Below are 14,743 nucleotides of genomic sequence, written 5' to 3' on the forward strand. Positions count from 1 at the left end.
ATGGCACTGGCAGCAGTAAATGAGAAGAGAAGGTGAGAGGGAAGGAGAGAATGTAAGAGGGAAACAATGTCTATCTATCCCCCTCTCTCCCTAACAGAATAATCCCCAGAATGAAACACAGTTAATTACATGTTATGTAACGGTCTCTGTGGATCCCTCATTAAAGGACAGAATGACCCTATGTTACGTTGAAGAGACTGTGTGTGTGGTTTAGACAGCTTTGTCTGGAAGCCCAAGAGACAGTTGAGAATGGGACAGAGATCACTGTTGCTCAGAGTCTTATATAATATAATAGATGAGTGAATCATCTAAAATTCTTAATAATAAAATATCATGGCTTTGAAGTAACCAGATTATGTCCCTCCAAATCCGGCAAGGTCTGTAGTTATATCATTATAATGTAATAACATTCCTTTTGGTGTTTATGGGAGGTTTTTCTACCAGGGCTTTGCCAGTCAAATCCAACCACCTGTGGCACGCACTGTTCAAAATCCGCTGTTTTTATTCTGATGTGTACTGTAGGAAAACGCTCTACTCGAAACCCAAAGGTCAGCAATTTCCAGAGAATATAGTGACTCATGCCTTTCGTCGTTGAAGTCTGCTGTTCATCTGTCTGGATTGGCTTGGATATGAATGTCTGCAGTGAATAGGGTAAAAAAAATGATGTCATGTCATGCCAGTCTGTTGTCATGCCATGAGATGTCATGCCAGTCTGTTTTCAAAGTATCCTGCTCTGCAAGTCATCCTGAAGCAAAAGATAGGGATGGGTCGAAGGATTTCTCCTTGTAATTCATGTGTTCTTTGATGTGGGCACAGCGTAAGAGGGTGTTTTCCATATCCTCTGAAGGCGCCCACCATGTTGATCCTGATGGAATGTTCCTTCAGGCATTCCTTCTGGGATCTCTTTGTCTTCTCTCAATCCGGAGAGAGAATCTTGTTTAAAGATATATTTGGTTAAAGAAACACTAATCCACCCACACCCAAGATTGGACCTGCAGTGACGCTCTTCAGCAGAATAACACAGTTATAAACATGCCATAGCCCTTGAGCAATGGAGCTTCCCATTCTTCAGTTAGCCATATAAATATGTGGCTCATCTTTTAATATTTATATCAGAGCACACTGGTGGAAATGCAGGGTCAATACAATGTAAACAATGAGGAAAATGCATGTTAACATACAAATAACACATTTTTATTACATTACATTGCTAAGAGCAGCATTACTTTTTCAAAACAATTTTAAGATATACATAATTTGTCTACAAAGTCTCCCTGTCAACAAAAAACCTAAACACTGAAGTAATAAGTCCATATTTATTTGGCAATGTTTGGTAATTGTTCTACTTTCATAGAGGTAGATTATGATATTAATCATAATCAAGAAGTATAGCTGCTTTAAGTTCTGTCTCAATTTGGCGCCTAGGCATCAAACAGGCATGTTGATATTTAACATCTTAATAGAATTGTCCAACAACATGGGGAGCATGTTGCTTTGGTTTAACTCTAGGACAGAAAACATAACATGTAAAATGAATGTCACTGTTGGGGCATAACCATTGCCAACGGTCATGGAAAAACAGAAAAAGAGAATGGTGGCCGCACTGATACATTCCTCGCATAGTTTTGGAACAATTCAGCCGTCAGCAAGCAAACGATACGTCAGACTTCTTTCGGCTGTATAAAAAGGAGAGGGGGACACTAATGAACAAGCAGACTACAATCGGCAAACCAGCGGGTAGTTTATATGAATTAAGCTGTGTATAAAACGTCCGGAATAACGTTTAATACAAATAATTGAAAAAGTCTTTCAAGATCAAGAAGAACAACATAGAAATAAAAACACTATGAATAAACTAACGGGAACTTGGAAGATGTTGGCAGTCTCACTTTTTGTTATCCTCTGTGGGAGTTTAAATTCGGTAAGATAGTATACCAATTATTATTAATTGTCTAGACTACTGCAACGTGCAAATGATGTGATTATGACGACAGGACAAAACATAACTCTATCCTAAATGTATATATTTGTCGAAGAAATTACGCAAATCAAAATGTTACCATATTATTTTCTTTAGGCGTCATCGTCCTGTCCCTCGAAGTGTTCCTGTCCTCATGACGTACCCAGGTGCTCCCGAGGAGTCGGTCTGGCGCTGGATAGTTGCGGCTGCTGCAGAGTGTGCGCCCGGCAGCTGAATGAAGACTGCAGTGGAGACGAGCCATGCGACCACACCAAGGGACTGGAGTGCAACCATGGAGCAGGTTATGGCAAAGCTAAAGGCATCTGTCGAGGTATGTTGTTTTGTTTTATCCTTGTTTTTTTTGTTTTTTTTATCAAGATCATAGACCTTTCCAAATCTGTGGTCAACCAGCTAGGGATTGAAAAATAGAGAGGGTTTTATGATCATGAGCATGTCATTTGACAACAGTTTTATTGATTTTGACAACAGCCAAGTCAGACGGAAGACCCTGCGAGTTCAACAGCAACATGTACCAGAATGGGGAGAGCTTCAGTCCAAACTGTAAGCATCAGTGCACCTGCATGGATGGAGCAGTGGGGTGTGTTCCTCTGTGCCCACAGGAGCTCTCCCTACCCAACGCGGGGTGTGCCAAACCTATCCTCTTCAAGGTACCAGGCCGCTGCTGTGAGGACCTGGTCTGCCCTGGGGAGGGTGTGTCGGTGGGCTCAGCCATCAAGAAGGGCAGCGAAGATGGCCTCAGAGATAAACCCTCTGAAGATGACCTCACTACCAGGAACAAGCTGGTGTCCGCAGTCAGAGGAGGGCTTATATCATTACCTGGTGAGTGGAAGCCCATTGTTTTTAGTGATTCGTTCAGTGAATTTAATGCTCCAGTAGATATTCAACCACAGTCAGTACATACTGTACATCCATATACTGTAGGATGTTAAAGTGAAAAAGGAATATGAACCACCTCCAATAGAACCTTGACTTACTAAAGATTCTAAATGAATGTTAGTATCCTTGAATGTTGGTCATACCACATGCACATTAGGACGATGTCTTTGCCATTTCCTCTAAATCTCTTTTTTTTTTCGTACAGCTTTCAAGAATCAGCCTGAGACTTTGCAGTCGTCCAAAGGGAAGAGGTGCGTGGCCCAAAGTTCTGCCTGGTCCCCGTGTTCCAGGTCCTGTGGGACTGGGGTGTCCTCGAGGGTCACCAACAACAACAGCCAATGCAAACTGGTGAAGGAGACTCACCTCTGTCAAGTCCGCCCATGCTCCCAGTCACCTTTCTCTAGCCTGAAGGTACGCACTACTGCAGTGTCTGATACTACAGTTAATATAGTTGATAGCAGATACTTGGGTCAAATACATAGGCCAGATACTTTCAAAGACTTGATCTGCACCTTGTTTAGTTTTCCCGGTACAAAGGAACCAATGGAATCGAGTCCCAAAAGTGCAAACTACAAGCTAAATCAATCACACCTGAAATAATTTCAAGTATTTGACATTGTATTTGACCCAGGTCTGGTTGATAGTGGTAAATCCTAGGTAGGGCTTATAGCTGCTGTACCCTTTAGAATGGCCTTTTGCCTTCTCCTCTCTGACTTAAAATAGCATGAGCTATGAACGTCAACAAGAGAGACAATCCTTAGACACCCTGGCACTTTCAGCTAGTTATACAGCACCCATGCCAATGTACCACTGAACATCTTTTGACACATCCACGTCCGCAAACCGAAAATGTGTTGTCACATAGTTCTTGTTCTCCTTCCATCAACAGAAGGGTAAGAAGTGCAGCCACACCAAGAGAGCCAGGCAGCCTGTGAGGTTGACCTATGCGGGCTGCCGCAGTATAAAGAGTTTCCGGCCCAGGTACTGCGGGTCCTGCCTGGACGGACGCTGCTGTCGCCCACAGCAGACCCAGACAGTGGCGGTCTGCTTCCGCTGTGAAGGTGGAGAGACTCTCAGCCAGGACGTGATGATGATCCAGTCCTGCACTTGTGACTTCAACTGCAACGACAAACCCTTGGCTTTCTACAGACGCTCCAACGATATCCACAAGTCCAAAGACTAGAGGGGGCAGGTTGGAAGGTCCCACCCTGTTGAACTGAAAACAAAAGAGGACCACCAAAGAAGGGGAGGATGGTCAGAATGAGAGGAAATTATGTGCACTTTATTAATCATTATTTAGATGATTTTACTAATTTCATCTTTGATAGAATTGCTTCGTAAAATTGGAGCGTAACTAGCTGCTTCGGTATGGAGCGAAATGTTAAGTTGTAAAATTTCAGTTCAGTAACAATTCAACTCAAGTTCAAAGTTCAAGCCACAAGCTTGTGGTACACACATTTTGTACGCATGGACATACAAACTGAGAAGACAGAATATGCATGTAAAAACCAGCATCAGGATTACGCTTTGTGGCAGCTACTCAAGTCCCTTATGAACAAATATGTGTTTCAAATAGTATGTACATACAAAATATGTATTATTTATAGTTACAATTAATGTTTTTTATAGGTCATACTGGAATATCTTATTTTTTAAAAAGCATTTGTTTTTTTTACATGTACTGTCAATAAAGATACAGTATTCATTTATGGATCACAAGACATAATAATACACACACACACACACACACACACACACACACACACACACACACACACACACACACACACACACACACACACTGTCCTGATGGATTGTTATTTTAGAACTCTCAATTGCTGGTCCATATTTAGGCACAGGCTAGATACCTTCTGTGATTGGCTGACCCACTTTTATACATTTGACATATTTGAAAGGGTGGTTCGAATGGTACACATGATACAAATCCTGAATGTCTTTGCATATAATGTGTCGCTTGACTGGATATATTTTGTGTTTACTATGAGGGCTTGGGCAATTGTTATTAGGGGTGCTTTAAAAGACAGCCAACCGTCTCCTGAGTTTGATGAAGTGTACAGTTTAGGGACCTGAATTATCATGGTGACTCCACATAGGCTACAGCCGCTAACACAGGAGGCTTTGTGGTCTTGTCTCTATTAAGGTTAGAAGTTACTGTGTGTAGCGTGTCAGCTAAATATAATTTCAATGCCGTGAACTTATTGAGGTTTTCTGAGCTCATTATTGTGAAAGTGTAAATCATTGAACAGGCCTTTCTTCTTTTCAGAGTTAAAACAGTTGGTTTTGATTGTGTCCAGATAACTGTCAAACCTTCAGTAATCTTACACTTTCAGTAAGTATAGGGGTTGTCTGACATCCTTTTGGTACAGTGTAATGCTTGCACAGAGCAAAACACATGTTTTATCATTCAGTTCAGTGTTTGTGTCACATTGCAACATCCAATACAGCCCCAACAGTAAGTGTTGTTAATACATCCAAAACTGGCATGTCTATACAGTAGGTGGCTGTAAATGCACGTCAGTCATCAAACTACTGGAAGACTGGTTGTGTGATGAAGATATGATGTTACATTATAGAATATTTATTTCGCCACTAGGGGTACTCTTGACCCAAAAAGGGTCTCCTAAATATTCCTAAAATTTGTTAGGCTTAAACTAAGGATTATATTGTTTCATGAAGCAAGAAATATATTGATATCGTATCATAGGAGACTTGAGTGAGGAAAGATATTGTAAATATTGCACAATACCTACATTCCTACATAACCTATTTCTAGCAGTTACTGTATCCGTCTGTGGATTATTCTAGCCTACTCACCACAATCACATGTAAAAGAATAGTCTCTATCGCACTATGATGAGAAACAAGCATATTAAGTCATATTAACTATAGGAGTATATTAAAAAAAAAATGTTACTCAAAATATCACAAATCTGCTTTAATCTATACAACAACCGTATAGGTTATTGTATTGCTGCACACACAATGAATACAATACAGGCATACATATTTACGGAACAAGGCACAAGAGGCTGTAATAGATTGTGAATATACCGTACTACAGCTAAGGGGTGTTGTTAGGCGTATGATGCATTAAGCAAAGACAAATTTAAACTGTGGAGAAATTGCAGTGTCACCTAGCATACCTGCGCTTCAGAACGTCTTTCCAAAAAACTGTCAGTTTACTTTCGCTGCACCTGTGAGGGTAAATCGCATGGAAACGCTCCTCTTCATTTTACTGTCGCTATTGCCCCACCCTTCTATGTGTGGTTAACCAAATATTTTAAAACAAGAAAGTAAAAAGGGGGAAAAGTCGATAGTGCGCAATGTATGCAATTTGTGAAATTAGAAGATGTGTAGTCTGGTAGGCCTATTTTACTAAATATTGCAAAATGTATTACACTTACAATTTACACTGACAAAGAAAATGTCGCTTTGAAAATTCCTCAATAAAAAATGTTCTATCCTTAACATCTATCCTTAAACCTTTTCCTGACATGGTTTAAGCAAGAACGTAACTCAATCGCAATTTGTATTAATGTATTAGATGTACAAATATGCACGTCAGAGCCAGTGCCATACATTAGAATTCTAAGTGCATGATGTCACAGACCAAGATTGTGACAGCACTGTTTGTGATGTCAGAATAATATCTTAATTGCTATAGATACATTCAGTATACAATTCCAGAACTCACTGATATCATTCCACCACTCACAAGTTGAACATTTCATATTTCAAGCTACTTCATTTCACAGCAACAGAAACATTTTTGGTAAAATATCCCAAAATGAACAACATCGTTATGCCTCATTGGATCCAGTTTGGTGCCCTTTCCCCATTAAGCCAGGACAACTCTTACCTGGGACAACAGCAGACAGTTTTTGGCCCCTCCAACCCCTGGGCGTGTCAACAGGGCCTTACAGGGGGACCTCAAAACCAGCAGAGTTTCACTGGACTGACAAACAGCAGCCCAGCAGTTGGACAACAACAAGCCACCTTTCCTCAGGTTTGCTGAAACTTCCTGATGTCATTGGTAAATATGTCTATTACTATATAAGAGTCTTAGTCTAATCTATCTCTTGGGCTTGTCCCCCACCTATCCACAGGGTTTCACTGGATTGACTGGGCCCCAGACTGATATGTTCCCCTCACTTTTAATCCCACGGCCTGCTCTTGACCTTGAGGAGCCAATGGAAATAGACAATCACATGGAGAAGGATGTCCATACAGCCACCCTTCAGACACCTGTCTATGTCCAGAGGGACAATCCGTTCAGGCGGGGAGGAGCGCCCGAGAGACACTGCATCCTGAATGATACTGATGGAAAGGCTGGAGGGAAGAGGAGGAGGTTTTGATCACCCCCCCCCCCCCCCCCCCTAAAAGTACAGACCACTGATTCTATTTTTTAATCCAAATATTTTTCGGTCAAATTAAATTCAAATGTTTCACTTGAAACTCAGTTTAGCACAATTGTAACTCGGGAGATTTAAAAAAATATGTACAGAAATAAAATTATGCAGAATATATACAGAAAAAAAATAAAAACAAATTGGGGGATTTTGCAAAAAATTCTGGTTGTGAAAATATTTTACATTAATTCAAAGTTATATCAAACTCAAAAATGATTGTCGTTAAGCAGAAAAAGATTTAACTGAGGCCTGGTCTGAAATGTTCTAGTTTATTTCTGTCTCTCGCATTGCTCAGTTCCCTAGTATCAGTCTGTCCGTTGTTACCATGCTCGTTCACGAGCGCATGAGGGAGAGAAAATAGCAGCTAGCTAGCCATCTCAACTATAACCAGTAAGTACATTTGTCTAAAGTAAGTGAGTCATCTATCCATCAGTCATCATAAGATAAAGTAATCAATGCTCGGACCAGCGGCATAGGCAGTCACAATGCTAGAAGAAGGAATTATTATTATTTCTTTATTTACATTTTTATTAACAGGAGAGAAACGTGTACAGGGGGGTAGTGGGGGTGAAGAGGTCTTTAGGGTTAGGGCTAGTACAGGGGGGTAGTGGGGGTTAACAGGTATTTAGGAGGGACAGTCAAGATGTAGCCTGAAGAGATGGGTCTTCAATCTACGGCGGAAGATAGGTAGTGACTCTGCAGTCATGACAGCAGTGGGAAGCTCATTCCACCAGCGGGGCGCCAGGACAGTGCAAAGCCGTGACCGAGTAGTGCGGCTGCTGCACCCAGGTAGGATGAGCGGAGTGATCGGGTAGGGGTTTGGGGGCTGACCATTACTTGCCCTCAAAAACACAAATATGATATGGTGAGAGTGATTGGTCCTCCTTGCTTTTTCTTTTGATAACCCTATCACGTCAGAGCACCTGCAATCTACTGGAATATACTTCTAGATCCCAGCAGCGCTTTTAAATGCTTAATCGAGTTTAACTTGGGCGCTTTTATTTTGAAGAAATCCTCCTTTACATACACCGGACGTCGGTAGGCGACGTTCCACGGAACGTAGGTTCAACTGCTGGCGTTTGAGAATGGTACCAACTTGTGCATTTCCAGGTTGTGAAAACAAAAATACAGCATGGTCACCATACAGTTATCACACACTTCCATTTCAAGATGAGGAGAGATTACAAATGTGGCTTCTTGCCCTTCACATGGACGTCAAAACACCGACTGAGACACTGCGACAGTTACGGGTGTGTAGCCAACATTTCGGTGAAGATGACTATGTCAAAACGAAAATAGGAATTGGAGAACTAAAGAAGACAGCTGTACCAGCTGTTCTCCCTGCGCTGAAAAAAACTGTAGACGAGGTAAGTATTTGACTATTTTAACTAAGTACAATCTTGTATCTTGTAATCAGTATGAAGTAATCACGTGGCAACAAGATTTAAAAGAACTTCCGGTTTGACGAAAACGTCCAATAAAAGCGCGAGAATATAAAATGTGAAATATAAAATGTCTTAATAAAACGTTAAAATATGTATATCTCTCACTGACATTGATGCCGTACACAAATATATTATACGGCAGTAATATTAGTGAAAACACGGTCCTATATATATATATATATATATATATATATATATATATATATATATATATATTTACTGAATATAGTTTTTTTCGGTTAATTTAGTTAGTGATTCATTAACGCTGGAGGTCCCCCTCTTTTTTTCTGATTAAATGATGTGCAGCAGTTAACAAACTATTCGTTCTTTTGACAGCTCACAGGGCTCCCCCCAAAGAATGTAAGAGTGGCGCTGCGCCACGCTGTGAACTTGCAGGCAAAAAAGTCACTCATATATCAATAGTTATGCAGTGTTGCATTTATTCATGTCTCTAAGGCTTTTTTAATGCAAGAAATACTTTTCAAAACATTAACAAATATAGGCAGTTAAGTCTCATATGTGTGATGAAGAGATCCAGACTCTGAATGTAAGTTTTCATTCAGCTTTTGAGCCACAAAAATATGATTTTACATGAAAGCCTATGCAAAGCATGAACATGCTTGGAAGTGTGATTACAGTCCTTAACGCCCAATGTTGCGTATATGTAACATTCACATTTTTAAGTGACTATACCTTTGCCAAAAATGAATGAAAGAAAGAAAATAATAATTGGACATCTTATGAGCATTTTGCATCCATTGCATTTTAGAAACCCACCCTTTTGACCACGTAGGAGACTCTTTCAGAGGAGCAGAATTTCTGTGTTACAGACTTGGGATTTCTGCCATTTTTCAGAGAGAACTTACGCTGGTCGGCTGTAACTAAAAGTGTTTATTAGGATATAATGTCAAAGACAGTACTTTCTTTTTGTGAATTGATTGTGCACAGACGTTACCATGTGTTTAAAGACATTGTTGTCTATATACAATGTCGGGCATTAAAGGGTTAACTCAAATTTTCATCAGAATATTCAAGAATGCAACAACTTCAATTACTGTAGATACAAGTTAATCAATACTGATTTGGGTGTCTTAAATTCTCTTTAAGGGTAAGTGGGAGGGTAAAATAAGGGTTTTGTGCAACTGACTTAAACTTAAGGCAATGGGAAAAGTTAAGGGGCAAAATTTACTTAAGCCCCAACCTTTTCGCTTGCATTCTGCAGACTACTTATGGACTGCTAGTGTTTGAGAATGTTGCAACTTTGTGCATTTCCAGGTTGTGAAAATGAATAAAAATTCAGGATCACCATACTGTTATCACACACTTCCACTGAAATATGAGGAGACATACAAATGTGACATACTATGTGGCTTATTCACTTGAACGTCAAAACACCGATTGAGACTCTGCGACAGTTATATTTATTTTATCAGCACTTTTATTTTGACAAGAATCACGTCCTTATAGCTGAGTCTGCAGGTACATAATGACTACAGACATCTCAAAATCAATGAGTGCAACATTATATATGGGTGGTCAAAGCTCAACCGTGCACATATAGATCCTGTCCTGCACTTGTCCCGTCAATAGCCCAGCTCAGAGTATTCTAAGAACTACTGTATAAAAGAGAGCTTATTCTTTTAAAATGGAGAAATTACATATTGAACCCCAGGAGAAGTTTGTAAAATGCACAGTCCATTACATTACCACATCCCTTGATACAGTAACTCATACAGTAACTTTATCATTCAGGGTTGAGGATGATATGGGAAGGGAACAATGAGATGAACAAGAATAAAAAGAAAGCATCTGTTCGGGAAAGTGTTCGGCATATGATTGATCAAATACAGTACTAAAGACACTAAATATGAATGATAATTTCCCCCCTTTCATTAGGGAGCTAAAGAGAAACCCCCCCTGCCATGTGACGATGGAAGTCAGGACGTGGAAGACACTTGGCCCTTGACCATGGAATTTACTGTGGAGGTGTGTTGCAATGACTGTTGCATGTGACAAACAACAAAGCATCTGTTCCTGGAAATAGTTTCTAAGATAATGTCAGAGTAGCATAGGAGAAGGAAATGAAGCCGCTTGAAAGCATAGATCCATTTCATCTTCGTAAACAAACGACTCAGGGCAAAGAAGCAACGTAAGTGTCTTTGAGAATAAATGAAGAGCCTAACAACAGAAAATAAGATGAACCTTTAACAATCAAGTTGTCTTTTGTGACCTATGACCTAAGCCGTCATGGTAGGACAACATAACTCATTTATAAATCATATTTAATTAAGCTAAAATAAACTAAATCTGACATGTTTTCAGTACTGATACTTCGTTCATAGGCGGCATTTATTTTTTTTTAAATATGTTTTTAGGGCATTTCTGCTTTATTGGGATAGAGACAGTAGAGATTGACAGGAAGGATGGGAGAGAGAGAGAGGAGGGATGACATGCAAGATAGGTCGAGGGTCGGAATCGAACCAGGAACCGATTACGTGGTAAGCGCATTAGTGTGCTACGCCACTAAGCGCCCTCATAGGCGGCATTTAGTCACAATTAGATTTACAGTGCCCATGCTAAGTAATGGTCTTCTGTGGCTCAGTTGGTAGAGCATGGCGCTGACAACACTTAGGTTGTGGCTTTGATTCCTGCTGGGACCATACATACTGAAATGTATGCACTCACTGCAATGTAAGTCACTTTGGATAAAAGTGTCAGCTAAATAGCGCGTATTATATTATGAAGCATTTTTCTTCTTTAGGCTCTACACTCCAAAAGTTTGGATTCATTGTTTGATTTAAAATCCAAACTTTTGGAGCAAAGAATTGAATAGAAATAGCATAGACAAAAGAATAACAAATGCTTCACTGTCCCATTACTTACGCAGTCCATTGTATATCAGTTTGTTCTCCTCTGAAGTTCCTTTCATCCCCATGCACTTCAATGATTTTACTCTTGCTTCATTCAGCTCCCCTATGACAAAGCTGTGAAATTGATTATTTAAAGGTACAGTTAATCAAATACTAAAGATACACAATAGTAATTATGCTTGTTTCCCCCCTTTATTAGACAGGGCCACTGCCATGTGAGGAAGGTGATCAGGACCTGTGCGACACCTGTCCCTTGATTATGGAATTTACTGAGGAGTTGTGTGACCGTGATGAAAATTCCTCAGAGGTGGACAGTGAGGAGAGAAGAAGAAGTCAAGAAGATCAAAGTTCAGATAAATGCGATCCTGTCCCTCCTGAAGATGGAGATATCTTACCGGATCCTGTCCCTCCTGAAGATGGAGATATCTTACCGGATTCTGATTCTGCTGAAGATTTAGGAACTGTCGGACCCTCTAATCAAGCAGAAGAGGCCAAAGCAGATGAGTTACAGTCAGACAGAGATAAAAAAGAGAGGCTTGTGGAGCGGTGCACTGACAGCGTAGCTGAGCCTACCATCAGCTGCACCACTCAACAACGTCAGAAGCTCTACGCCTGTGGTTTGTGTGTGGGTGAGGTAGAATTGAGAGTTGGATTTGATCAATTCTATATGCGATTTGATGACCTGGCCAGCTTCAAGGAGCATGTGCAACGTGAACATATCACCAAACCTCATCTTCCACTCTGTACAGACTGTGGCATATTTCCACAAAAGAAGGATCATGTGTGCGAGCACAAGATCAAGCAGTTCCCATGCCCAGACTGTGATAAGCGCTTTATAAATAAAGTTGGTCTCCAGATTCACCGACCTTTCCATCGACAAGACCATGTTTACCATAAGAAAATGAAACCGCCATCTACGAACCCACAGTGGCCTGAATAGACACATCTGTCACACTTGTTATAAAGAATTTTCTGACATCAACCACCTTGAGAGACATGCAATGGTCCATACTGGAGAGAAGCCCCACATTTGTCAGGTATGCCGACGCTCCTTTAACCAGGCGAGTCACCTCAAGTCCCACATGCGCCTCCACACAGGAGAGCGGCCTTTCAAGTGCCAACAGTAAGAGAAGAGCTTCAATCACAACGTCAGTCTGAAGAGCCACGTCCAACGCTGTCATGGGCCAGGCTCTAACTTTAAGAAGCAGGGGGAGAGTCAGGAGCCAAACTCAGGGACTGAACAGGAGAGGGTGGAGGTGAAACGGAGGAAGAGGAAGCGCCAGAGCAGTCAACGCCAGATTGATCCTGAGGATTCAGAGGAGGAGGGGGCAAGAAAGAACAACAGTGACTCAGACTTTGACCCAACAGCAGAGAAGAAGAGGGGGAGCGAAATAAGGGCCACAAGTAGAGGGAGACGAGGGTTTAGAGGAAGACCCAGAGGGAGACCCGAGACAAAATAAAGAGTCATGGACAATGCTGAGAATTATTTTGATTGTTCAGAATGAACAGTACATTGTGTTAAAGTGTCTGTCCACTGAATCATAATTTTAAAAGCTCATATTCCGACAAATCGTACTTAGTTATGGAGTTTCCAACTCTGCTCTGGTCAACCTTTACACAAGCACTGGATATGATATGTGGCCACCAGGGGGCACTGTAGGCTTTGGATCAAAAAGAGATTACAATTATGAGTGTGTTTGTTATTTTTCAGCCTCTGTTTCCTTTTAGATGATTCATTACGAAGAGAGCTGATGGTTAAATCAATAGTGAAGTGGCTCACAATATTTAATTGTACTCTTCCTCTTATCCTGTCTGTGTAATCTTGATACAAAAATGGCATAATTTAGTTATTTTTCACAAGAGACAGTCTAGTCAACCCTTAATCAACGGTTTGTACTTTGATAAAGATAAAGACCAATGTGAAAGCACTAATTGCCAGTTTCCTTAACATTCACCAGGCAAATTGAAATACATCTGCTACCTGTATCTGCTACCTGTTGTGAGTGATACAGGAATACATTGCTATCCAAAATCCCTGCTCTTATGTTTGGAAGCAGCATCTTTAGAAGCACATCCTTTACAAAAATGCATACGGCTTTTGCTGGCAAAAAAAAAAGGATTAATTTTTCTTTATTTTTAGTCCTGCTTTCTGAGGACAGGCCCAGCGAGAGTGGCGGTGGATGTCAGAAATTAGGTTAAAACCTCTTTATTCATCTGACCCGGCTGGGTAGCAGAAGCCTTTCAGAGATAAGCGTCTCTGATGGTCTTTTTTTCCTTCACTCTGCGAACAGAATTCCTAGGTTTCTCTCGCTCTCCCCCATCCCGAAGATTATCTGCAAATGCACTGCCACAGGGCTACAATCCTCTTTACCCTGGGGCTCTGTTTTCATCCTAGGTCCTTCACGGGCTACTCTTTGTAGTTTATGACATTTTAATTTAATAACTTCCCCTATAAAACGACTTGTGGCTAGTTTTGTCTCATCAGACTACTCTATAACACTCATGTCAGGCCTACAGGCAAGAGCATGGTCCCACATGAACACTTAATTCCTTCCTTGAGCCTGGACAGTTTCCTTTGCTTGTATCCGTATTTATAATGTCAGTCTATTTTTGTTTTTGTGTGTGTGTGTGTGTCTGTGGGTGTGTGGAGAGGGGGTATCTGGTTATTTCTCTATTTCTGTGTTGGCTGCTGTTGGGGTTTTCAAATGCCAATGTCAAGTCTCATTAGCTGAGAATGGCGATCTGTCCTTTAAAGGAGGTTAAACGCTCATCTCAAGCCTAGAGATCCCCCCCCCCCCCCCCCCCCTCTCTCTGGGAAAATGAGCACATCTGTGAGTGGAGAATGAAGAATCTCAGTGTGAGCTTGTGTGATTGGAGGAGAAAATCCTTTGAATGTTGGGCTTTCTTTGATTTTGGGGGGAAATTATTTGATGTTCTGCAGATACCATTTATGTTCCAGACCCCCCCCCCCCCTCCATTTAGTTGTTTCCTTTTTCTTTCCAAATCAGTTGTTTCTACTAACACTTTTTTAGAATTCACATCTTGGGCATCAAAATAAACTAATGTTGCTTATATTCTCTTCATATATCCTCTTCAGGGCTCGGCAACAATGCCATTGCCACTCTGATTGGGCCGTTTCGT

At 40.9% G+C, this 14,743-nt stretch overlaps 2 protein-coding genes across 2 annotated transcripts; both read left to right on the forward strand.

The window, feature by feature from the left end:
• On the forward strand, positions 1-4,040 carry LOC310819297 (CCN family member 1-like; the record flags this gene model as incomplete). The annotated part of the gene is made up of 5 exons (XM_083690540.1): positions 1-32; positions 2,128-2,291; positions 2,450-2,800; positions 3,063-3,268; positions 3,747-4,040. 5 exons carry the CDS (start codon positions 1-3, stop codon positions 4,038-4,040), a joined length of 1,047 nt encoding a protein of 348 aa, XP_083546666.1.
• Positions 4,041-8,374: 4,334 nt separating this feature from the next.
• Positions 8,375-13,636, forward strand: LOC310818947 (uncharacterized protein). The gene is made up of 3 exons (XM_083690066.1): positions 8,375-8,654; positions 10,629-10,718; positions 11,802-13,636. Exons 1-3 carry the CDS (start codon positions 8,475-8,477, stop codon positions 12,540-12,542), a joined length of 1,011 nt encoding a protein of 336 aa, XP_083546192.1. The 5' UTR covers positions 8,375-8,474; the 3' UTR covers positions 12,543-13,636.
• Positions 13,637-14,743: the final 1,107 nt, after the last annotated feature.

The sequence above is a fragment of the Argentina silus genome (genome assembly GCF_951799395.1).
Source record: "Argentina silus genome assembly, chromosome: 18".
NCBI lineage: Eukaryota > Metazoa > Chordata > Actinopteri > Argentiniformes > Argentinidae > Argentina > Argentina silus.